The 27275-nt window shown below is 34.4% G+C and overlaps 3 protein-coding genes across 3 annotated transcripts; 2 read left to right on the top strand and 1 right to left on the bottom strand.

Moving 5' to 3' along the window:
- Positions 1–200: 200 nt before the first annotated feature.
- On the top strand, positions 201–1732 carry LOC105112363 (F-box/kelch-repeat protein At3g23880-like). Its single transcript, XM_011008048.1, has one exon. The coding sequence runs from the start codon at positions 263–265 to the stop codon at positions 1439–1441; it is 1179 nt and encodes a 392-aa protein (XP_011006350.1). The 5' UTR covers positions 201–262; the 3' UTR covers positions 1442–1732.
- A 13869-nt stretch (positions 1733–15601) lies between these two features.
- Positions 15602–19794, top strand: LOC105112364 (probable pectinesterase/pectinesterase inhibitor 34). Its single transcript, XM_011008049.1, has 3 exons — positions 15602–17031; positions 17368–17504; positions 18858–19794. Exons 1-3 carry the CDS (start codon positions 16049–16051, stop codon positions 19553–19555), a joined length of 1818 nt encoding a protein of 605 aa, XP_011006351.1. The 5' UTR covers positions 15602–16048; the 3' UTR covers positions 19556–19794.
- Positions 19795–21544: 1750 nt separating this feature from the next.
- On the bottom strand, positions 21545–25112 carry LOC105112366 (phosphatidylinositol 4-kinase gamma 3-like). Its single transcript, XM_011008053.1, has 3 exons — positions 24914–25112; positions 22721–24377; positions 21545–22168 (listed from the first exon to the last, which is right to left on the bottom strand). The coding sequence occupies exons 2-3, from the start codon at positions 24095–24097 to the stop codon at positions 21791–21793; spliced, it is 1755 nt and encodes a 584-aa protein (XP_011006355.1). The 5' UTR covers positions 24098–24377; positions 24914–25112; the 3' UTR covers positions 21545–21790.
- Positions 25113–27275: the final 2163 nt, after the last annotated feature.

Raw genomic sequence — 27275 nt, forward strand, 5'->3', positions numbered from 1 at the left:
ACTCTCATTAACATTTCTATATATATACAAAAATAAAAAATCTCATTACCATCCCCAAGAACACATTACTAATTACATAAAAAGAAAAGAAAAGAAAATCTAACCTGAAAATAAAAAAGTGTGTTTAGATTAAATCTATACACACACCCACACACACACACGTGTGTGTGTGTGTGTGTATACATATATATCTATATATATTGGGACGTATATGTAAAACCCATTTCCCTCAATTTTTCTCACCTCAGATTTCTCTCTTCCCATGAGAAGCAAGCGAAGATCAATGGATAAAAAAACCACTTTACCCCAAGAAACCCTAACTGACATACTATCGAGGCTCCCCATCAAATCTTTAACCCGTTTCGAATCCGTTTCTAAACCCTTTTCTGCTCTGATCAACTCCCCTGATTTCATCTCCGCCCATCTCCGCCGTTCTTCTCGACATTTCACCTTTTTTATTCGCCACTTTCACAACCCATCCGGGTCTAACTTCTCTTTTTCATTGACCAGTAACCAACCCATTGATGTTGAGATTCCTCTTTTGGGCTCCTTAATTAGGTTCCCAAAAATTGTTGGTTCTAGCAATGGTCTTGTTTGTCTTGATATCTCTTCTTGTTATGCGAGGGGGTTTGTTTTGTGGAATATTGCTAGGAAGCAGTATTCCTGTCTCCCTAGTCCAAGAATCAGTGATTCTCGTAGACCCTTTTGGATGGTCTCAACTGGGTTTGGATTTGATCGGGAAAAGAATGATTACAAAGTTGTGAGGATAGTGGGTTTCGCCTGCGAAAGGGGTGAATCACCTGTTGTAATGGTTGAGGTTTTTTCGTGGCGGACTGGTTGCTGGAAAGTGATTGATGGGAGAGCGATTGGGGCTTGTGTTATTCATGAAGGACAAAACGGCGTGGTTATTAATGGAGGATTGCATTGGTTGGGTAACAGTGCTGGAAAATCAGGTGGTATTCAGAAGTTTATTCTGTCATTCGATTTGAATACTGAAGAGTTTAGGAAGATACCGACACCTGAGTTTTCCGCCGGAGTTTGTGTTAAAATTATGGGGTTTAAAGGGTTACTTGCGCTGGCATATTATCCTTCAAAGGGTCTGGTTGGAAGACCTGCTGCGACCGATCGAGTTGAGATATGTGTATGGGATGATTATGGTGGTGCTGATGGTAAGTATTGGACTAAACTGAATTCTCTTCAATTAAATGCTCTTGGATACCCTGTAGGTGTTACAAATGAGACTGGATTGATAATGAGGAAATTAGATGGACAGTTTACTCAATTTTTCTTGTGTGATCCAAGTAATCAAAATTACAGAAGGCTGCATATTTGTGAAGCTACCTACTCATGTGACATTCACAGTTACGTGGAAAGTTTAGTTCCAGTGAGTGCAGGACATGATCATCGGGTTACAGAAGAGGAGGTGCTTAGTGAGGTCTAATTGGAGTCTGGAATCTGGAGTCTGACTCCAAGGGTATATAAATATATGTTTGGGGTAGGATTTTATCATCTACTACTATGAAGTAATGTAGTTTGATAATAATAACTCAGCTTCTTTTTTTGTGTTTTTTAGGGACTAGTGCTTTAATTTTGACTTGCTTACAGTGATAACTGAAGTGAAGTGAACCAAAATGAGCTTACTAGCACATGCTTTTTACATCATGGAGTGTGTTTGCCCTTCTCATTTTGGCTGCCTTGATGCCTTATAAAATAGTCTTGTTGGTTTTGCTCTCTTGGCTCCTCTAATGTTGTTTGTGATAGTGCAATGTTGGATTGTGAATCTTCTTTGAAATTGAGCCACAAGGGAGCCATAGGAATCTTCCAACATGCTTGATTTCTTGTGGCTTCTCTTTTACTAAGAAACTTGCTTTGCCCATCATTTGTTTGCTCTGTGTTTCTAATTAGCATCCACTGAAAGACTTCAAATCTCCAGATTCTCCGATGTTCCTATCAGCATGGACTTGTGTCACTTTTTTGGACATAGAGACAATACAGAATTGAATCAAACCCAGCTTGGTCCACCCAGGCAGTGTTCGGTGGGCCTAAAGTTTAGTATTGTGACTCTAGGAAAGAATTCTCCAGCATGCCCTGGCTTAAGACAGTTGATATATGTTTGGGTTGAACCGCCGCAAGAAATTCTAAAAGGTTGCTGGATATGTTATGAAATCAAAAGCTTATACTTGTTTATTAATGGAGTACAAGTGTAACAAGACAAAGATGTCCACTGCCCACACCAGCTCACATTCCAATCTTATTTAATGTTTGGCTACCAATTTTCAAATATTTAATGTTCGCCTATCAATGTTTCAACTTTGTGTGGAGGCATGCAGGCCCTGGTCGACCATGACATCATGGAGAATTTCCGTGCCTTCTCGAATCTCTTATGCACCAAATGATTACAATTATGGCTCTGCAAGTCTTGTTAGGTTTCGAACTGTTTTGTTTTATTTATAAGCCAATTTCAGAATAGAGCAGCTAAGTGTACATGAAGCCAACTTGTTGGGAGAATACAAAATACAAGAGATTGCTGCAGAGAAATACGAACTGCAGCAGAAGACAACAGGACGAGAACTAAGGACTCCCCTGACAAAACTGGGAGTCCCAAACAAACGAACCAGCAGATGGCACTGCTGAGACAACAAATCACAACTCAGTGGATGTCAAGGGCAACTGCACAGGTCACGGTTTTGGGTTTGGCCCTGAAGGAAAAGATTATAAGACAGTACAGGTCCGAGCAAATTCATGTCTTGATTCTCATATTCCATCAAGGTGTTCTGAAGAAAATTCAAGGAGAGAATTTAAGAAAAGTTTTTTTTTTTATATTAAATGAAGAGTTCTAATATAAAGAAATTGCTATTACTAATAATAATCCTAATCTAAGAGAAATATAATATTGTTGATTTTAAATAGAACTCATAACTCCTTAAGTCCTATTCTGTTTACTTTCAATCGGACTGCCATAACTTTGCAAACTTGATTCTCATCATGTTTACAAGATGTAAGGGTTTTTGGAGGCAGATTAAGTGGATCCTCAATGGCAGCGGTGAAGATAGGTGTTGGTCAAAAGTGTTTACGATTCCTCCTTGTGCATTGCCTGCCTCATTGGGAAGGCCACTTGGTATATGCAGCGACAGCGAAGTTATATTTCAAGAAGCTAATGTTTATGATAAGGTGTTCTTTGATTTGAATCAATCAAGTCTTAGAATGCTTCAACTCCAGCGACAATTCTCTCTCCGTCAGGCCTCTATTCATACAGAGAGCTTGTTTCAGTCGTCTAGAGAGACAGGCAGTGTTGGCAGGAGTTATATGCATGAGATGTTAGTCTGATTGTCTACATTTCCGATCATGTTAGCTGGTTCTGCTTTTTTTAGGTGACATTTTAACTGTTCTTCATTCAACTTAGAGGCAATGATTGTTAGAGAGCAATCTGTTTTAAAGAATCCTCTCATTGCTTCTTTGGTCTGCTATCACTTTCCTCAATGCTTTGTATTCCCTCCATGCTCACATGATTTTGTGGACTTGTATCTTGTTTGTTTTATCTCTTCCCGTAGCTGAAATGGAGCAATCATCAAATTTGGTTCTCAGTGCTGCCTCTCTCTTTATTGTTATCAAACCTGTGATCTAGCTAGTGACAGCATCCTGGATATTTGAAGTCAGCCTATGGAGCTTTTAGCTATCTTTACGGATGGAGTAGGGTGTTCTTATACAATTCTTCTGATTGTAGCACAAGCAACAGCAACTCCTGCTTCTCTCTTTTTTTTTTTTTCTGTTTTCTTTTTTATACAGCAAACGCTCTTTGGGAAAACTATCTATTTGTTCTTTTACACATGTTAGACATCACTAAGTTCTAAAATTGAGCTATAAAAATCAGCACATAATTTTTTTCTGATAAGCTGAATATTAGACAAAGGGAGTATAAGAATGAAGCTACCACAGAAAATGCACAGCAACGAAGCCAAGAAAGTATTATAAGCCAAGAGATCGCACCATGGATTTTACTGGTGCTTGTCGTGGTTTGGTCTGTGCTGAAATATTATATGATAAATATGTCATATGGAACCCTGCAACAAGGCAATTGATCAGGATTCTTCCACCACCCCGTTAGTGTGAAGATCAAATGGACGTCTCAAGCTCAGCTTCGGCGTAGGATTTGGCTTTGATTCCAGATAAGAAGACTACAAGGTTGTCAGAGTTGCAGCTCGTGGTGATCATAAATCTTGTGTTCAAGTTGTTGTTTTTCCAAGGAATGTAAGAGTTGCTGGAGACGGATCAAGCAGGGTTTATAGACAATTTATTATATACACACGAAATTCAAAATATTTCTTAAGCAAATTCATTTGTTTTCACATCTGTCAACTGGTTTAATTAATTTATCAATCAAATCAAATTATATGTTTCTTCTGCAAATTAAATTTAAGAAATGAAATAAACATGCTTGGGTGCCAAGGAGATTGCCCATCAAAACAAGTGATGGAGAGTGGGGACCGCTACACAACGCCATTTTTGTCAGGATATATGCAGCCTCAATTCAGGCTTCAAATCGACATCTTCAATACAGTAAATTTAGGTTCATTTCAGCACGCTGAACAGTGTGCTTGATGGATAATTTAAAAGAGTACTTAATTTAATTGTTTTCTTCCTCTTTTTTCTTCCGTATTGCATTGAAAATTAATTATGATTTATCTCATTATAAAAATCATTTGCAGGCCACTAATTGTGTTATTATTATTGATTTGAGAGCATGCAGATCCTATCAATAATCAAGACAAATTAAGGCTCACAGTATAGGCAACAATAATTGGTGTGTGTTGTTACATTTTACCTTCCCATTATTGTTGAATCCAAAAGTCAACAAGGTGCATGACACGGTTATAGAATTAATATCCTGTTTTTTTTAAAAAAAAATTACTTATAAAAAATTTTATTTTTTATTTTTTTCTTGAAATTAGTTTTTTTTCTTGTTTTTAGATAATTTTAATATAAAATATTTTTAAAAAATAAAAAAATATTATTTTAATAAACTTTTAAACAAAAAACATTTTAAAAAATAGCTATTATTACACTCCCAAACATTTAAATAAGTACAAGTTAATTAATTTATTTTAAAAAAATTAAAAGGATATTTTTAAAATTCAACGAGCTTTTAACTATCACAACTAAGTTGCAAGTTAATTTGAGTTTTTAATAGAATAATATTAAATCAATTCCTTTTATTTCTTGTTAAACTTGTTCGAGTTGAATTTCGAGTAACCTAGGTTTTAGAGGGGCTAAATGCACAACTATTATAAATTTAAAAAAAAAAATATTTCAAAAAATAAAATATGAACTTTTTACAATTTTGGAGGTGCCGAGCTCCCTCAAAGCTTGCTGTAGCTCCCTCCCGGCTTAGGAAGAAATGAAGGATTGTTACATTCGATTAAACTACAGTTAATCCAAAACAATATCTAAATGCAAGGAGTGGTGAAAAGGACTCCCATCAAAGACAAATTAAGAAAAAAACAATGGACCTATTGCTTGAATCGTGATCCAAAAAAGAGAAAATAATTTGATGAAGGTTGTTTTCTAGCACTTTTCAACTGAGAATTGCAGGTCTCTCCAGCAAGAACATCTATATCCATCCTTGTTTAAAAAGAGGAAGCAAGGCCTGGTGACGATAAGAAGGAATTGTTAACGTCTGACCATCCTTTTCATCAGCTTGAAATAAAGCTTCATATGCCAGCTTGCATTATTAATTAAATTATGATTTTGATAATGACACTCTTCATTTTACACAAAGATAGTTTTTTTTTTTTTGGTGTGCAACTCACAGAAAAATGACATCAAATCAGCTGGATTTAGGTTTTAAATTACGGGTTTTTTCATATTAATACGCTGATATAACAACGTTGGAGTACGTATCTTTTCCTTACAGGAACTTTCCATCCATCTTCATTCCCTTCCAAACAAGATAAAATGTCGAGGTCCATATTCGAACTCTCTTGAAATACATTCCCATGCTGAAGTCAAGTAAGAACTGACAACTAATCCAGAAAACGATGATAAACAGCTGCAACTGGGGACCCTCATGGCAGTACCCCGAGGGCTAATATTGACCCCTGTCTTGGTCATCCAGCATCATTTCCCTGTAATTTCCAGGAATTGCATTTTAATTAATGTTCCTTCTTTTTCCTATGTTAGTACATAAACATGTTGTCTGTTGGCAATTTCCCTTCTTTTTTCTTCTCACTTTATAGATGATTGCTGCCCAAACCCAGATGGCTAAGAATCTTGAGCTGCCCTACTACGAAGACAAAGGGGACAAAGGCACAGATCACTTGGTTTGCTTCGTTAATAATTATGTCAAGGAATGGAACTCACGGCAGAAAGTAGCACCATCCCCTTCGTTAGATCATCAGGTCTGGAAATTCTGATCAGCTATGAGATTGGTCACCAGCTGACAGCTAGCCTGCCGCCATGATGGGCCAACGAAATGTAAATCTTCACTTCAATGATTTGGAAGGTCATACACGACAGGAAAAGAAGATGCCCTACCAAAATTCCTGAAGGATGCCCTACCAAAATCAGTTGACGATCTGCTTCAAACGAGTATTAAGTTATCAAGCTTTCCTCTCCCTTCACTACTTTTCAAGGCCCTTATGAATTATGTGGATCCAACGACCAACGCCTCGGTTAACACAAACAAGTTGTTTCAAGATTTCTGATCGGATCATGAACTAACATCTCGAGTCTATGCGTATCGTTAATCTTTACCTGATTTAATATAAAACTAGTTAGGTTCTAGTGCATGTTTGAAACAGTGATACAACTATTTCAAACACCTTAAATTAGTAGATCATCAGATTAATTGTCCAAACCGGAATTTCATCTGTAGATTAATTATAATAAAAATTACACCTGGAAATGTAATGAAATCATTTCCTTTCCTGGCATCACTACAAAAGAACCCTAGAAGAGAAAATTCTACCAGAGATAAAAAGTCGTAATCTTTGAGTCATAGAAAGCAGTCCAATCAATAATTTTCACATACATTCGTGTCTGTTAAACCAACAACACTTGAAGAAGTCTTAACCTCCATCCCCTCCATTGATTTAACCTCTTGCTTCTTAACTGTATGTGAGCCTTATACGTCTCCTGCTTAATCTCCAAGAGTCTCAGAGATTGCTATAATTATCTTCAAATTGGATAACACACTTGTGCTCACAAATTGAATTGTGTGACAGTCTAACCAATTCTCAAGGGCCCTCTAATCACTGCCTCTCTTTCCATAAACATTTTATGTTTAAAAGACTTGAATGATCACGTCCTGGAAATATTGACTTGTCCATAATGGAAAAGGGCATGTCTTTGTCGGTGTGGTTGGCAGTGCTGTGTTTTTCGCTTTTTGTGTTTTTGATATGTTGAAGTGTTAAAAATAAAAATAAAAATAATAAAATTTATTTTAATATATTTTAAAATAATTTTTTTAAAAAAAAAAACGCAAGTAAGTTAGACTGCTTTGGATGAGTAGGTTGGTACATATTTTATATGGGTGCACGAACCACCACTTGCTCATGACTATGACTCGTATCTCTTTCTTTCTTTCTCTATTTTTTTAATTAATAATTAATTAGGGATCCACTTTCATATACGATGTACTTTAACCATGGTTTTTAAACCACTCTCATGTATTATGTACTTTAAACCTAGTTTTTAAACTGATCTAGTATTGATTCAGGATAAGTCTTGAATAGTGGGTTTGATGGGTTTATGATGTCATTCTAATTATCTATATTTTATATATAAAAAGTAAGAATAATCTTATTTAAAAAAATTAATTAATTTTGATCAGTTTTTATCGAGTTAAACTAAATTAATTCGCATTTTATTTTTGCTGAAATCTAACTTTACCTGGGTTTCAAATCACTCAAAACATTTATTAGTCCGCCGAGGAAGGTTGAGTTTTGAAACATTGATGTGTGATGATTAAATGTAATTTGCCTTTATGGACGAATTCTCCAAGGATAATATGGAAATTAAATATGGTGTCGGCAAGTTCAATCAATGAACACTTTATATGATCTACAAAGCATATTTATTGTTTCCTTTGAAATTGTGTTTCTATATATTTTAAAATTGTATTTCACATGAAAAAAATATTAAATTAGTATTTTTTTTAGTATTTTTAGATGATTTTGATATAATTATATAAAAAATATTTTAATATATTTATAAAAAAACATTTTGTAATACAATACAAAAACCATCCTCATAATTTAGGGTAATTGATTCTTTATTTATTTAAAGGCTTGGAACAATCAATGTCTTGTTTAAGGCTTGTAATGAAAGAATTGGCCACTACTAAATTGATTTGACTAGTTATTAATTGAATTAATTAATTATCCTCAGAACAGTGCTGACGATGTTCGCTTTTGGACCTCCAGTATCTATCTATCAATGGTCAAACGACAGTCTGGGACTTGGAAAATTGCATTAAAAAAGATTGGCATCGCAATTGTCATATTCATGTAAACCCATAGGTTTTTTAACCCGATTTGGGTCGATTCAAGACAAGTAATGGATAAGGAGAGTTGATTTGAATTAATTTAATTTTTTTATTTTATAAAAAATTAAAAATAGTATTATTTTGGAAGAAATCTTTTTAAAAAATTAACAAGTTTTGATTAGATTTTACTAATTTTCCTATAAAGAACCTGAATTTATGATCTCACTTACATTAAGTTAAATTCTTCTATTATTTTGACTAAATCCCTAAACACAAGTCAACAAGATTTCAAGTTGTGTATAGGACCGACATCAAATGATACAACAACATTTATGAGATCATGTTATAAAATAAAATAAAACAAAACTGGAATTTTTGCCTTTCTCTTGATTCGATGAAAAACCTGAGCGTATTAAAAAAGAAATTAAAAACTTTACTACAAATCGAGCAAGAATTTTTATATTTAAAGAATTCCCGTCAAATATCAGCCTTATATTAAAGGATACCTACGTATTTTTCTCCAAATGTAAGTAAAATCTAATTTCTGAGTATCCATAACAAATAATTTTACCAAATTGTTAAACTAATAAATCGTTAATATATAATAAAAATCATCTTCGGGGGCCATCGTCAAGGAGGTCGTATCTATGTAGCTAGCCTGTTGCTGTATTATGGATCTGATTCAGCCCAATTATTGATGACTTTGACCTCATCATAAATGGTGAATATTATAAATTATTCATGAATATATATACACACACTAAGCCCTCAATTTTGGAAGACCACACACACACACACACACTAAGCCCTCAATTTTGGAAGACCGGATATGGGATACTGATATCGTCGTCAACTTCCATGGATATAACTTTCAATACTCTAAATACGATGTGTTTTACCTTAAAAATCATGATGTCTTGATCATTCGGAAGCAAGATAGTGATATTCATGGACGATCGAAGCAAATCAAGTAACAAATCATGTGATAAGTTCTGGTTATTTGCTTCGTGTTCCCCACCACCATGGTAGGAGGCACAATGGCACATGCTCATTAAATTATGAGTTGCTTCCGTTGCTGTCCATGTGCCCTGTCTCTTTTATTCCTTTTATCACCGGTCGACTTGTTTTCTTCATTCTTGTGTGCAGAAAAACCTCTACAAGCACAGCTTCGTAACATTTCCTGTATAAGAATAGAAATCGACGGCAGCCTCCTGCTGAATATTGCTGTTTTCCACACCATCATTTGTCTATTTTCTGCTCTATCATGGGAAATGCAACAGCCTTTCAAAATAATTGGTTCAAGTATCTCTTGAAGAAAATGTTAGCTTCAACATGAACATTGTAGAAATCCAACTAGATGATCTTGACAACCCATCATGAAATAATAATATTTTCTGTAAAATACTCTTTTTTTTTAAAAAAAAAATGATAATTAAAGACTCTTGCTTTTTAGTTTCATAGTATATTTTAAAAGGATGTCTAGGTTGAAAAGTATCAAATTAATATTTTTTTTAACATATTTTAATAGTATTTACTACAGTATCAAACACAGTAACGCGATAATTACAGACGCTTGCGTTTTAGTTTCAAAGTGCATTTTCAAAGTATATTTTAAAAGGATGTCTAGGTTGAAAAGTATTCAATTGATATTTTTTTTAATACAGTTTAATAGTGTTTACTACAGGATCAAACACAGTAACAAAGCCAAAAAGCTTTAAAAGATGAACTTTAGCACGACTATATACGTTGGGTACATAATTTAATTCATTGTTCGGTCTAGTATCCTGTAGTACGAGTAGAACACCCAAATTAATATTTTTTTTAACATATTTTAATAGTATTTACTACAGTATCAAACACAGTAACGCAGCAAAAAAGCTTTAAAAGATGAACTTCAGCACGATGATATACGCTGGGTACATAATTTAATTCATTGTTCGTTCTAGTATCCTGTAGTACGAGTAGAACACCAAAATTATATTTCTTTTTGCCCCCTTTAAAATGTCATGAGTGTGTAGTTATTAAACCTAACATGATTTAATAACTTTTTGCCTCCTGCATTTCTGACTTGCTTGATTGAAGCTAAAGTCGATAAATTATTGATCAATTGGCCCCAATTAACTAATGATGGCAAGTAGGCCATTTTAAAAGGACTAAATTGCATTTTTAAGAAAATGAATACTTAATAGAACATTTTTGTAAAATCTCGTCCTCCTTGTGTTGTTGCTGTTAACCACCTTCTCACCGTAATTTCTCGTCCCAATCACCTCAACGGTAGTTTGGACAGCGAGGCTTCTTCGTGTTGAGACTGCTGGGCAGTTTTTCATAAAAGTACAATTCAGTCTCGGTTCTTCTAAAAAGTTCAATTTGGACCTTTTCTAACAGCATAGTTATTTATTGGAGTAAATTAACGGAGATTTTATTATTTTTACTTTAATTTAGACGAATTTAAAGCACAGTAGCCAAGATGACGATTAGCTACAAATATAAAGAACAAAAAAAGTGGTTTTATATACCTTTATCTTTGTAATTGTATTTTGATATATATATATATATAAACCTTATCTTTATAATTATATTTTGATTTTGCGTAGATCTTGTTGTAAAAAAGTTATTTTTTCTATAATAACTATCTATAAAGATAATAAAATATCACTTTTATTTTTATATGAGATTAAACTCTCCTAGATATACTACTTTTTAACCTCCAAATACTCCTCAAGTTTGAATAAATAACATCTTTTTATTCTCATCTATCAAATATAGATGTTCCTGACAACATTTTAAAAAACAATATATATATAATATTCCCTTCAATCCCCCGATAAGGAAAATATATTAAAGTCAATAAATTATAATTTGATTCTCAATTAAAAAATAAAACATTGAATATTGCAGCAGCAAGGAACATTACACATTCAATGTCATTAAACTTACACCTCTCGTCAACTACATGCTGAAATAGTTTCTTGTCTTTAAGAATCGACACCGAATTTTGTCGGTGGATTTCAGGGGACCCATCTTAATTATCTGTTGAGAATTATTTAAGACAATTATATATGTCCAGCTCTAGCTCCTGAAAAGTTTGCTTCACTGCATGATATAATTAATGACAGGGAAGTGTAACATAACGAATTCTATGTTAATAGTGAAAACATTATCGGCTAGCAACAACAATGTAAGATAATTGCTGCTATCGTTACGGTTTTTATTGCTCATATTTTTCTATACACATTTTTAAAGATATTTCGTGAAATTAACCATTAATTATTCTTTTTGCCTGTGCAAATCTTATTTTCCAACTATGGTTTTGAAAGTATCATAATGATTATTTTTTATTTTAAAATATATTAAAATATTATGTGATTTTGAAAGTATGATAATGATTATCTTTTATTTTAAAATATATTAAAATAATATGTTTTATTTTTATTTTTTAAAAAATTATTTTTAATATAAGCACAATAAAATATTTGAAAATATATTAATTTAAAATAAAATAATAATAATTTTTTAAAAAATGCTTATCAAATATAATGTCAAACCTGAAAATATATTAATTTAAAATTAAATAATAATAATTTTTAAAAAAAATGCTTATCAAATATAATGTCAAACACTGCTTAAAAGCTTGTTTGAGATTATAATTAGTCATGTGTTTTTAAAAATTTTAAATATTTTTATTAATTTTTTATATTTTAAAATTATTTTAAATTTCTAATATTAAAATACATAACGAGAAAACCCAATACATGTGTGTGAGACTTGCGTTTGGTAAATTAATAAATTCTTGCACCCCGAGGTTTTTCTTTGTTTTTTGGGGCTACAAAGACATGCTTTATACCTTAAAAGAAGAGGTGTGGATGCCCTTCTCATTGAGGCAGTCCACTTCGATAGATTATGGTAATAAAATCAGTCTCTTCTGTGAGAATTAGTGCTGCCATCCATAAGGAGATCTCTTCTTTATAACATACCACTCTATAAGGCAAAAAAAAAAGATGAAAAAAACACTATATAAAAACTTTAAATTTTATATCAAAATAGGTATAAACTGATCTAAATATTTTTAATTATTAAAAAAAACTTGAGTTGAGAAACATGCATGGCTAGCAAGACTCACCCCACATTGTTCATAGGTTAAGGAAACACATGATTATTTATTGTCAGAAATCAACTTGATGATAATTTTGACTTAAAAATTCAGTAATAATGTAATGCACTAATCCAACTAAAAACTCTTTATGACTTTAATTAGCTATCAATTATATAAATTTTTTTTATGATTCTTTGCTAATTAGGGGGATCATTATAGTTTCTTTCTTACCAAGCGAAAAAGACTTACGTTTCTACAATTAATTAACATTAATTATGTTTCTCGCGCTTCATTGCTCTGAAGTACTAGCTACGTTCTTGTAAGCATTTTTTTAATTAAAAAAATATGATTATATATTGGTATAATTTTTTAATTCCAGAAACGAATCAATGATCTTTGAAATGTTTTTGGGCATGCAATAATTGTCCTTGGCTCGTTGCCCTTCGTGACAGGAGCTAGCTAAGGCACACAGAACGCAGCTCCTGGTCCCCCTGCATGAATAAATACCATATGATTAAATTCCTGAAGCCAGTTTTATTGCTGGTTTGGTGCTTCCATTGTTTAATTAATTAGCGCTCCCAGTATTGAATTATAAACCAAAATAGAAGGCATTAATTTAACATCATTGAGGCTAGATACTGTGAAAATGATTGTACCACGACTGCAATTAATCCACAGTCATTAAAATATCTTGCAAGTCAATTAGGTGGCACTGAAAATTGATTGATTGTTTTCACTAATTACATGTCCATGATTTGATTCTGCCTTCCTCATTCCTGGATGTGAGACATTTGTGTGGTGGTACATTTTATTTTAAAAAATATTAAATTTATTTATATGTTTTTATTTTTTTAATAAATTTTATATACCGACATCAAAAAATAAATGCAAGATAGATTATTTTAATATATTTTTAAATAAAAAATATTTTTTAAAAATACATTACATCTTAATACCAATATATATAATATGAGATGACCTACTCTTACTTAATAGCTATATCATCTGCATTTGCAAATTATAAATTGTAATGAGATTCCAGCAATTATTTTCATACATGTTTAGCAATATTTATTTAATTATAAAGATAATTATTTAAAATATCATTTTATCATAATTCTCACTAAAGAGATATTTGTAATTACGATATAGTGTATTTTTCAAAATAATTTTTTATTTAAAAATATATTAAAATAATTACTGAATGCAGAAGAAAAATAGGGCTTTCAATTTAGGACGAAGATATATAGGTCTTGCTAGGCAGCATGATTGCTGGTGCTCCCAGACAATTTTTTGTCACCATGTAGCTTTTTCTCAATTCTTCGCTACTGAAGAATTAATACACGAAATCAAATCACTAAATTAATACACGACAAAATAAAAGGGGAATCTGGAATTAAAATAAAAAAAATGAAAATATTATGAATTATGATAATTATAAATCACTGTATTTTTCAAAATTGGAAGCTGTCAGTCAACGTCAAAAATTCCAGTTGTTACGTTATGGTACAAACAGTACATTGGATTGTGGAAGAAAAGACCCCATAATTGAAAAAAGAAATATACTGGAAAATAATTTATATTTTTTAATTAAAAAAACCTTATGTTATGATGTAATATGACGTAATACCATATTAAATAAATTGTTCCCACCTTTATGTTAGTTGGAAATATGCCTTTTCAGCACAACTATAAAAATAAGCACCATCTATCTAAAAGATAACACAAATTCTTATCATAGCTTAATAAGGAAGATTAGTAGGCTGCTTTACCTTAATTTTATTACCATTAGATTAGATTGTTAATTAATTCTATGAAGTGATCATATATTTCGCACTATATGTAACACTTGCATGTTCGTCATAACACTTCTCTGTTTTTTATTAGTCTCGCATCCACTGAACTCAGATTGACAAAAGTTGAAGCTTCCATGAAAGCATGGAGAACATTTTATGGTCCCCCTAATTTACTTACTTTGTCATAAAACCTCTATATTTTTAAATAACATCAAACCAACCCCTTCGTTTCTAATTAAAGGTGTTAGAGAACTGAAATGATTTTTTAAAACAGTATTGAAGTGATGAAATCAAACATATGATAAGAAGTAATTTTATTGAGTTATGTATTAGATTCGTCACTACTAAATAAAATTTGTCTCATACAAATTATATTAATGATTTAATATGTACATTTATGTATCGATATCTAGATTAAAAAAAAAATTATTACCACTAAATCAAAATAATATCTCAAAATGATTATAATTTTTTAGCTGACTCTTCAATCACACTAAAATTTTTATAAGAATTTTCAGAATTTTTTTTTTTATAGTAGCTGTAACATCGCTATACAAACCATCGGATCTTTAGATATAAAAAATCTTTACAGGTCCCTGGTTTTTGTAGTTTTTCTTGTTATTTTTGAATTTTTTTCCCTAAGCTTTATGCTTTTTTTTTTTATAATTTTGAACTTTTACTTTTGTTATCCAAAATGAGGTAGAATTTCTATCCTGTTTAAGATTTTATTTTATTTAAGGCTTTGTATTATTTTTTTTTAAAAAAGAGGTTTGATCCAACCAAATCTAATAACTAGAGGGACTACAAATGATTTTTCTTTTTGACATTAAAGAAGGAGAGCGTCATGGGAATGGACTCAAGAGAAGCATAATTCAAACTTAACCGTTAAATACTGCAAAGTTCCCAAGAAGACACATAATCACTCAACTTGTCTTGTTCACTACATGGATTCCACGCATGTAACAAAGTTCCATGTACGCGTCTTTTGTTCCTTGCAGTACAGATTCTTAAAAAAACAGGAAAAATAGTATAAAATTGTAGAGAAGGGATCTCTCAATCTTAAAGGTTAAGGATCTAATCTCCTCTCTAATGGCATCAACGATCCAAACCCACCTTGGATCGCCCCTTCTCCCTAATCCTCATGAATAAACAAAATGAAAAGATAGCAAGCAAACAAAATTGCAAAAAATGGAAACAACAAGCAAAAAAAGTAGCCTTGCATGACATACAAAAAAGCACGAACACACTCTCTAGAACACAAACAATGGGCATGAAGTGAGAAGTGGGAAGTAGAAGCCAGCTAATTCCTTAGACATAGACTCCACACCAACCTCTCTCTCTCTCCCCCTCGCTCCCCCACCTTCTTACCACTATATTTATGGACGCACGAAACCCATCTTCCTATGCAAAAAACACACACATTCCTCCATATTGGACACCTCCATTTTTCCTTGCAAGCAAATCCCACTTCTCTTCTTCTTAGAAAAAACCCCTCGTTTCTCTGTATAATAGATACATGTAATCTTGTGTTTGTGCGTCGATTAGACCTCGAATTTTTAGTTCTTGCAAAAGGGTCCTTGGTATATCTTTGTTCATAAAAGGACTCTCACATTCTCTCTCGTGTTTCTTGCTAGGCGCTCTCGCTTTGTCTTGCTATATAGATTTTAAGGAGCTAAAATGGGTTATGGGAGGCTCGGGCCAGCAGAATCCGATCCGGGAGAAGGATCCAGTACTTCATTTAACATCAACGAGGCACAACTTGCCACGTCACGGGTTTCCCCAACGAGGAAAAAGAGAATCATCTTCCTTGCCATCTTCTCCATCGCATTGATCGCTGCTTCGGCCGTCTCGGCCGCGCTCCTCCTCGGGATTCGGACAAAGGCATCGGGTCAGCCCAACCCGAGCAGTCTTACTCACCGGAAACCGACCCAGGCCATCTCCAAGACCTGCAGCAAAACTCGCTTCCCTAATCTCTGTGTCCGCTCGCTCCTCGACTTCCCCGGCTCAGTCAGTGCGTCCGAGTCAGACTTGGTTCACATTTCCTTCAACATGACTTTGCAACACTTCAGCAAAGCTCTGTACCTATCCTCGGCAATCTCCTATGTCAATATGGAGACACGTGTACGGTCAGCATTTGATGATTGCCTCGAGCTACTGGATGACTCAGTAGACGCCCTCTCTCGCTCTCTTTCCACCGTCGCACCATCCCACGGCGGGGGAACTGGTGGCGGATCGCCGGCTGATGTAGTCACGTGGCTGAGCGCGGCGTTGACGAACCAGGACACATGCTCGGAGGGATTCGACGGACTTAACGGAGCTGTTAAGAATCAGATGACGGAGAGGTTGAAGGATTTGACGGAGCTGGTCAGTAATTGTTTGGCAATATTCTCATCGGCAAATGGAGACGAGTTCTCAGGAGTGCCGGTACAGAATAAGAGGAGACTACTGACGGAGAATGAAGACATATCGTATGAGGAGAATTTCCCGAGATGGTTAGGGAGGAGGGACAGGAAATTACTGGATGTGCCAGTACCGGCGATACATGCCGATATTATCGTGTCAGGAGATGGAAATGGAACGTGCAAGACAATAGCCGAGGCGATAAAAAAGGCGCCCGAGTATAGTAATCGGCGAACTGTAATTTACGTGAGGGCAGGAAGGTAAAGTTTGGTAAAAAATTAACCACTTTTCAAAAGTTCCTCGGCTTTTGGTTCGTATTATTATTTTTTACCGTTGCTTTTTTATGATTGAAGGACATAAATACCCCTACAATTTTGGGGGAACAGTTTTTTTTTTTTTAAAAAAAAGAAACCCGCAATCATGCATTAACCTATGATTATGTGAAAAAATATCATTGATGAGTGTTTGCCCTTTTCATGATTTTTCTTTTTCAGAGAAATGATTTCATGCATTGTTTCATAATCTTTGTGATCTGATAATTGAAACCTTAATCTATTGAGTAAGATGTGAAAAGTTTTTTTTTTTTTTTTTCTCAGGTACGAAGAGAATAACTTGAAAGTTGGGAGGAAGAAATGGAATTTAATGTTCATCGGAGATGGGAAGGGAAAGACTGTAATCTCAGGAGGCAAAAGTGTTTTTAACAACCTCACCACATTCCATACAGCATCCTTTGGTAAACCCTCTTTTTCATTACCTTCTCTTTTAATCTAGAATTGTTTTAAATTAGACCCTGCGGTGCAAACCGCGTCTCACGTGAAAAAGTTTGCACCAAGTATTATGTTGAAACGCGTTTTTTTCATGTGAAACACAGTTTGGACAGCGCAAGCTTTTGTGTTTACTTAGGGGGGCTTGCATTTACCTCTTGGCTTTTGGCTGAAAAGAATAGCTGTGGGTCATAAACTAGTTGTCCAAGTGGCACGTGAAAGCCCTTTTTTTTATATATGCTCTTGACAATGCTTGCAGATCAGAGTCCTTTTTATTCCATTTTTTAACAGATGATAAAGTGAAAGAAATTGGCCTTTTTTAAGCTTTTGTGACATCAACACCAGTAGTAAGTTCTTTTGCCGAGAAAACAAAGAGAGGATAAAAGTTCATCTATCTTTTTTTTATTTGTTAATTCTAGTTTCTTTGACTGCTAGAGCATCCGATGCGATCCCTTGTAGCCAGAATATTTACCTTGGAGAAATAAGTTTTAATCTCCTGCAATTAGGTTCACCTTTTGCAATTGCCTCGGCTATACACTTCCCTTGCAACTAGCGTTGTTAACCCTGGTCTGGTTTTTAACCTGGTTCAAGATTCAAGTCAAACCGAGTTGATCTAGGATAATCTAAGGTTTTTTTTTTAAAAATCAAACCGGGTCTTATTTGGTCTTGACCAGTGAACTCCCACTTGACTCGGCATGAAATCCAGTGTGGAATCGATCCTCAAACAACAGATTGATATGTTGGATCGGAATAATTCTGTCTAGCACTTGCCTTTCAGTGGGTCCATTTGCATGTGTAGACCATTATTTTTATACTATAGATTAAATTAGTGGAATTTACATGGATTAACAGAAGTACAGATGAATGGACAAAGGAGCTTTAATTTGATTGGAAGTTTTACCTGTGATATTGAGCTAGAGCTTTTCCACTTCGAAAGTTGATTTTTAGCAGACTAATAGTTCAATATTTTTTCAAAATAAAATAAAATATCAGAACTTGACGGTTCATTCCAGCTGCAAGATCATGGACACGACTCTCTGTTTATTTTAAATATTAATAGCTCCTCATGCATAATATTGACCAAATTCAACTAATGGATACAATTTAAAGGGAAGAGTAGTGTCATATTGTTGGTGGTGGGTCATGAGCATCACATGTTTAAGAGATAAGCTCGGCAGTGACATCGAATGTATCAATCTTTGATCATTAGATAATGAAGGCAAAGAGTAATCACACAGTGGTTTCGCCATTTTCTTCTCTATACATCCTTCTTAAGATATGCTGGTTTATCTTATTATTCCTTGTCTGTTTCACCTCTACAGCTGCAACAGGAGCTGGTTTTATTGCTCGAGACATGACATTTGAGAATTGGGCGGGTCCAGCCAAGCACCAAGCAGTGGCTCTTCGAGTCGGTGCAGACCATGCTGTGGTCTACAGGTGCAACATCATTGGCTACCAGGACACCCTTTATGTGCATTCAAATCGCCAATTCTTCAGGGAATGTGACATCTATGGAACTGTAGATTTCATATTCGGCAACGCTGCAGTTGTGTTTCAGAACTGTAGCATATACGCCAGGAAACCGATGGCCTTCCAAAAAAACACAATCACTGCCCAAAATCGGAAGGACCCTAATCAAAATACAGGCATATCAATCCATGCTTGTAGGATCCTTGCCACTTCGGACCTCACACCGTTGAAAGGCAGCTTCCCGACATTTCTTGGCCGTCCATGGAAACTGTACTCTAGAACTGTGTACATGTTATCATACATAGGCGATCATGTTCATCCAAGAGGGTGGCTAGAGTGGAACACAACATTTGCACTCGACACATTATACTATGGTGAATACATGAATTACGGACCTGGTGGGGCGGTCGGGCAAAGGGTTAAATGGCCTGGGTACCGGGTTGTTACATCGACCATCGAGGCTAGTAAATTCACAGTGGCACAGTTCATTTATGGATCATCTTGGTTGCCTTCTACCGGGGTGTCATTTTTAGCTGGTCTCTCACTTTAAATGACATTACTGTATCATATATGCAAGTGTTTTTGAATTGCCATAAAATGGGTATAGGCTTTTTCTACTCTAATTAATTGCGCAATTGTACGCCTGCAAGTGTTAGTTTCTCTGTTCTATTTTTTCTTCTTTTTTTTAGTGTAATAACCATTTCAACAGCCTATAATGTTCCTTTCTTTACAGTTGTAACTTGTTGTTCTAAGTGCTATATAGAAAGTCAATGATTAAATGCTCTCTCTCTTCTAGCTTTTCAAGATCACGGAGTTCTCTACAAGCCTTTATTTTCTCTCTTCTAGGTAAATCTTTTGCTTTTTTCTAAATCTGACAACATTTTCAGAATTGTAAACTCGTGTTTCCAAGTAAGAACCCCAAGTCTTAACCATGGCGGGGGCAAGGGCATAATTTCTGAAGGCATGAATGGAAATACGTGGGACAAGAACAAGATAATGAATGATTTATTATTTGACCCTTTGACAAGGGTTTCTTGTGCCTGGTGGGTTGGTGGCAGTGCCTTGACTCTTTTTACCACTTGGGAGGACGTGAGGCTGGGATCTATATACTGAATCTACTGGTGGCGCCGTGGCGGTCACAAATATGAATGCGCAAACCTACTCACATTATTATTGCCTTGTGGTCATCAAGAATAAGCCCAAGTACACATGCAAGACGAGGCACACAGGTTCCAACCCAAAACCTGCCCTACCACCGACACCACTGGGGTCTGGGTGGTGGACTGGTGCATGATCATCATCCTGGTGGGTTCAAAAATCAGGTGACTCATTAACAATGTCCTTGACAAGTTGAGCTTGCGAGATGGCCCATTTCCTTTGTTTTTTAATTCTTGTTTGCCTTTCCTGTCCTAAGTCTTAAGAGAGATGCCATCCTGTTGTTCTTGCCTTCCTTTACGACACTATTTGGATTTTGTGACCCGACTAACGCACTATGAAACTGTTCTGATATATTCACAGCTTGAGGAATTCTTGAACCCTCAGATTGTACAAACAACATGCAAATCAAAGAACCATCATACTTTTCCTTCAAACCGGTTTGATCCAATGGGTTATTCAAACCAGTCCAATAAGTTGACTCGATTATCTGTGATGTTCATGTACATCTAGCAAACTCCACCCAGACAACTTCAAGAAATAATAATTTAAAAAAATAAATACAGAAATGTTGTTTGTTTTTAAAATATTATCAATTCAAGTTGACCCCCTAATCAAACCAAATAAAATCTCAACCTAAATTTGACAGCTATAACCATGAACTAACTCAACTTCTCTTATATTGCTGTTTAGTGTGCACTAGTTAGAAAAATAAAACTATATTAAGTTCAATTCCATGATTAGATTTACGCATACATTTTATGGACTAGTTTAGTCCCATCTCATCTTTAAGTGTATTTGGTATTTCAGCAAAAACATTGTCTGTGCTGAAATTAAAAATAAAATTTTAAAAATAAAAAATATTAAACTTGACCAATGTATTTTTTTTTGTTTCACCCATTATTATAAAACTTGACTCTTTTAAAAAATGAGAGAGAGTTAATTCAATTAAACTCAGCCTATTAAACAAGTGAATCCGCCCATGACTTCAAGAAAAAATGAAACAAAAATCATTTCAACTCATTAAAAACCGAGACAACGATGAAAAATGTGGTTAAGACTGGACAGATAGCATTCACGTCAAGAGTGCGGAGTAGGGTTTTGGCTTTATGTTGTTAGTCAACAAACCTACACGCTGGACCATTTGGGTCTGCTCTCTTGTGCGTATATATGTTAGCATGGCAGGTGGGGACATTGCCAGGCCAGCTGTGATTGGATGGTCTTATCCTGTCAGGTTGCCCACTATCCTTGAACAATCTACCCAACGCCAAAAAACAAGAGCTGATCCCTTTTTACCTTATCCGTATCACTGCAACCATCTGTCTAGGAATTTACTGAAAGAGTCCGTGCCTGAAGTGATGATAACCCAACACGACAAATTCTAAAGGTGAAACGAAATCAACAAAGACATATTTTAAAGGTTAATTGTTGAGAGCAATTTTCAATCGATGGAGGGCGTAAAGGACAATAACAAGAGAAGAGATGGGGCCCACAAGTTCCGGCAACCAGTCGCGGATGGCCCAGGACCACAGACCAGTAAAATATGGTAAAGGTCCCATCATTCATACTCCATGCATGGGCATGATAGCTAATGCACATAAGTAACATATCTACAAGTTATATTCTGCACTCACGAGGACAGCTTATCAAGATGACGATCCATGATTAGTGATACAGCTTCAAGGAAGGTAGCCTCACCGCTTCCTGGGAGAACAGAATCCTGAGCTTCTTGCACAATCTGCTCAATCACAGATTCCTTCCTCACTGTTTCTCTGCACATGATGCTTCCAATGGCAAAGGGAGTAAGACCTCTCTCTGCACCTTTCTTCAGGAGCATTGTGGAGATACAGAGGGTGCGAGCACACTCAGGTGGCATATCCCACCCGTGAAACCTGAGAAGTGCAATATCCTGCTCAGCATCCAGAGCCTTGATGTACTCAACAGAGTCATGAGAGTACGGTTGTTGAGCTTGAGGCCAGTAAAGCCAGTCAAATGTGCAATCCTCAAACTGCAGTGAAATGAAGCAAATTTGAGAAGTAATAAAAATGAACTTGAAAGCACTAACAATTAAGTTGAGATATTAGAGTGCGGAAAGCATGCCAGGCAGTACATCTGACGAACTAAGCAGTTTATCTTTCTTAAAAAGAAAATCTGATCAATAACCTTTTGGCCAAGCGATGCCCAAATTTGAAAAGCAAGTCATAGAGGAACACTAGTGATAAATTAATGTAGTTTGCAACCAGTTCATTCCTCAACAGTCAGAAGCGCTAAAGACGACAGAGTTACAAGATAAAAAAACGGTAGATGTGCAAGTAAATTGTTAAATGGAAACTGCAGGAATTTACATAAGAAAACAATTTATGAGAGAAAAAAATGAAAAGTATCACAAGCATATTTTCCCTCAAAATCAACGAGAGCTGAAGGCTGTTAAACATGCACAGTGCACATAAGAAATCAAGAGAAGCAGAATTAACACCAACGCACATCAACAATAACATAAAGTGGCAAAACAGAATGGAACAGTTAAAAACAACAAGACAGGAAGAAAGGTAAAACTTACATTTGTAGGAAAGCAGTAGCCATGATCAATTGGAATAAGCACAATCTGGCCATGTTCACTATCTTTACTGACCAATATGTTCCCACCATGCCTATCTGCATTAGCCAATCTAATGTCCAACACAGAGATTTTGTGCACCTCAGCAACAGGGAAAGAACTAGGGCCCCTATCTTCACAACTTCCATCATTCTCCATGAACATCTGCAATGAACCAATTTTGATATTCTTGGAATCAAATTCATAACCATTGGGATGATTGAATCCTCTGTGGAGGCACTTGACCATTGCTGTGGGTGGAACCCCAGCAAAGCCTCTCTCCTCACCAGAAAATGAGCGGGGTCCGCTCTTTGGATGATCCAAGATGTAAGCTGCAACTTCCCTCAGTGCACCTTCTCCTACTCTTGTGCCTTTCTTCAATCCCTCACCATCAATTGACAAGGGTAGCCCATGAGGATTATTTACAGCCATTGGCTCCTCATCAATTGGTTTAAAGATAGAAACATATTTCTGACCAGATGAATCTTGCATGAAATAAGCTCCCCCAGATCCCTCAGAAGATCGAATCGGTTCATTGCCCCTATCCAACCCATTGAAAGTAGACTTGAATAGCTCTCTGATAACTAATGGCAGTTGGATTTTGGAATTGACAATTAGAGGTTCCAGAAGGAATTCTCGTAATAGTGGTTTCCTCTCTATAACCCTACATCCCATAGATAAAGCACCCTGTTGGTGCTCTCCTACAGAGTCAGCTTTCTTCTCATTCAAATCCAATGCCTCAATAGACAATTCAAAATCTTTCTCAACAGGTTTTCCCCTTACTTTGGCTGATTTGCAGATGAGCAGGTGAATCACAGCATCATTACTTTTGCAAATATCAGTAATGAGCCTCTGGTCTTCAAGCTCCTCACCATCACATACCAGTTCTTGATCAACAAGATCTAAACCTTTCCCTCTCTTAGCTATCTGCTTCTTAACATAGCCTACACTTCTACCCCTATCAACACGAAACTCGTACACTTTCCCACAAACAGTCCCTACTGTTATAGCTTGGAGATTTGAAAACCTGACCACCAAATGCAGTACTTTTCCATCTGCAACACCATAATCTCTCACTTGAGAATTGCCTCGTGCTAGTTCCCTCCCCTCAAAAACCAATTTTTGCTTCTTCACAGAAAAACCTTTGGAAGCTTGAATCCTCAGCTTCACCGAAGCAATCGAATCTGACTCCATAGCTTGCAATGGAATGATTGATCTCCCAACAACAAGAAAAATTACAATAGAGTCACTAGAGTGCAGACCACACAGCCAAGGGAAATTGCGATGAGAATCGAAAGACTCATCATGCACAGGACTAAGAGCTACACTAGCCATCGACATTGTTAATCTTATCAATCTAAATCCTGGCTTCTTACACTAATATAAAGCACCAAAATCCTAAATTCTATAAGAAACCCCAAATTCATTCAAAATGTCCAAACCAAGCGTAAATCCAAGAACCAAAACCCCCATGCTTCCACTAAAATCTGGGCAGACACGCATCAAAACCCAAAGAAACACTCCAAAAGTACTCACGCTAAAGGTTTTGATAGGGTGGACCTATCACAGGATTCTTTTCCTATGAAAGATCAAAACTTTCACCAATCGCTCCAATGTATCTCTGCAAGAAACAACAACATCTCCAATCAGAAACTAAAAATTCTTACATCCTCATCAAATCCTAAAAACCCTAACTAATTAGCTCCATTCAAATAGCAATATCAAATCCTATATATATAAAATGAATCTTTAGTTTCTCAATTTCCTAATTTTTGAATCATGAATCAAAGAATAACCTTAGCAATCAAAATAAAAAATTAAACAAAAGAACAAAAAAATAAAAAACTGAATCTTTATTTTCTCAATTTCCTAATAACCTAAACAGTCAAATGCGGATGAATTAGTTAAATTTGTCAAATCTTGATATTCGATTTTCTTTAATTTCTTTCACTTGCATTTTCTCAGTAACCAAACAGGTAATTCAAAACACGATCATAACATAACAAGATCAATTCAGAACTCATTTTCCATTCCTAATTCGTTCATTTTCTTCACAGTTTCTCAGTAACCAAAAAAAACCTAATAAACATACAAAAATCGAATCGGAATTCATAAAAAAAAATCCAAAAATCAAATAAGAAATTCAAAAAATATTACCTGAAGAAGCTGAAATCGAAGTGAGATGACGAGGATCAGAGGAAGGAGAAAAGGAGAAATTTAATTTTTTTTAATTTTTTTCGCGTCATTTTCTCGTCTCTTGATTTTGAAAATTAAATCCTCCTTTTTCCTTTCAATTAAGTTGCTCTCCGCGCTTTCGTTCTTCAGAAACTTTCTAGAGACACAGAGGTAAACTATCGGAGAAGTGTAATTTATTTATAGTGAAGACGTTGGCTTGTGACGAAAGTTTAAGGAAGTTAACGGAGTTAACAATCTTTGGAGATGTGTAAGTTATTTATAGTGAAGACGGTGGCTTGTGACGAAAGTTTAAGGAAGTTAACGGAGTTAACGTTTTAAATTAAATGTACTAATTGATTTGTACTTTATTTTTTAAATTTGATTAGCTGGAATTTGTCCCCTAGAATTCATCATGATTTTAATTTTGGATTATGGTCGGTAAAAAGGATTTGATTGAAGAGATTAATTCCAACTAAAAAATAAAATAAGCTAGGAGTGGTGATAATGCGAAAATGAATCGGCCAAGAAAATAATTCTGATTTTTTTTCCTGTGTTTATAGATATTTTACTTTTTATTATCTGCAAGATACTTGAAATATATCTCATCCGTGAAATGAATTTATAAATAAATTAATTTAGGATTTGTTTTTGCTATCATAAGAAACTTATTATATAAATAAATAAATTTTAAATTTATAATAATCTTAGTTAGTTTGCATATTAGTCAATTAATATTGAGATTAAAAATTAATTAAACTCTTACATGGAGTAATACTTAATCGTTAATCTCTCTTCTAGTATAAAGAGTTTAAATAAGATTTCAAATCTTTTTATTTGTTTCAACTTACAAGTTTTTAGAATTATGTTTCATAAAAATTTAAAAATAAATATTTATTTTAATATACTGATATCATGTAAACCCTCTTAGTTTGGGACATGTTTTATTTTAAATATGTTTTTTAATTAAAATAATATTATTTAAAAGAAAACTTTAAAATGGTATTATTTTATTTTTCTTTAAATAATTTTAACTTAATCTTTGAATTGGATATTATAATTATACTAAACCCATCTCCATTTATTTATTTATTTATTTTCTTATAAGAAATTTACAAGTAATTCAAAGCTAGTGGACTTCAAAGCCAAACCATTGAGTAGAGTATTTAATTACTCGTCCCTACATGTTTAAGAGCACAATTTTCTACTCAATAACGAGGGCTATTATGGTAATTAACTAGGAAAACGCTGGAAGCTGGCTGATATTGAAGGCAAGGACCCACGCCGTTAAACTTGACGGGAAATGGCGTGTCTTTGAATCCAACTTGGTGTCCAAGATTTTTTTAGCGGATTGATACAAACAGTCATCATCTAGTGTGTAAATTAGACGGCTTACACGTCGATTACCCAATGAAAACTTGCCACCTCAGAGTCATGACTCTATTAGATATCTTCGGAGAAGTCATTTGTTTTGGTCGACGGAGTTTTTGTTATCGTAATATCATAATTACATTACCAAGAGTGATTCAGGGCGGTGCTCTTTAGGATAAAACTTGTTGCCTTTTATATTTCATACCAAAAATGATTTGAAAAATATTTTGAAAAATAAAAATTATTATAATATTAAACAGGCATTAAATCTCTCGAGTTTAGATTTTTTTTTTCATCATTAAAGAACATATTGATCATGAAAATTTTAAAAAATATCTTGAGTTTAAATTATTTTTTTCATAATTAAACAGAAAAAAATATGGAATCAAATTATATATTTAAGATGTGGTTGATACACTTCTTCTCTTGCAATTAATGTATATGATATAGTTTGTGAAATTATATAATTGATAAAACTTTGGTGTCAAAACATTTGGGATGCACTAATTATAATTGCTAAGAAATTAATGGGGCATTAGAGATTAAATGGTTTGCTCTAAGGTGGGGGATTTTAGATTACTTAGTAACTATTAGTGATTACTTCATAAGAAACGGGAAGATGGTGAATTAACTAGCATGTTAAGCAATTAACATAAGAGGCAAGCTTTTACTCCCTCTTTTTTCAATATAAACATCTATAATAATAATAATAATAATAATAATAATATGGTTTTGTTTGGTTTATAAGTTAAACACAAGGGTAAACTTCTTATCAACCTTCTGCCTAGACCAGAATTAAATTCCATGCCATCCAATATATCTCACCCTTCTAAGACACTTGATTGCTAAAAGAACATTGCGTACTGATGAGTAAATATGTTTTCTTATAGATTTTTTTATAAATATAAATTTTTTCATAAATAAAATAGCTTTGATAAACATTTCATATCCAAAACAGTGTAGATTTAAAAAATAA

The sequence above is a fragment of the Populus euphratica genome, unplaced genomic scaffold, assembly GCF_000495115.2.
Source record: "Populus euphratica unplaced genomic scaffold, PopEup_1.0 scaffold336.1, whole genome shotgun sequence".
In the NCBI taxonomy this organism is placed as follows: Eukaryota; Viridiplantae; Streptophyta; class Magnoliopsida; order Malpighiales; family Salicaceae; genus Populus; species Populus euphratica.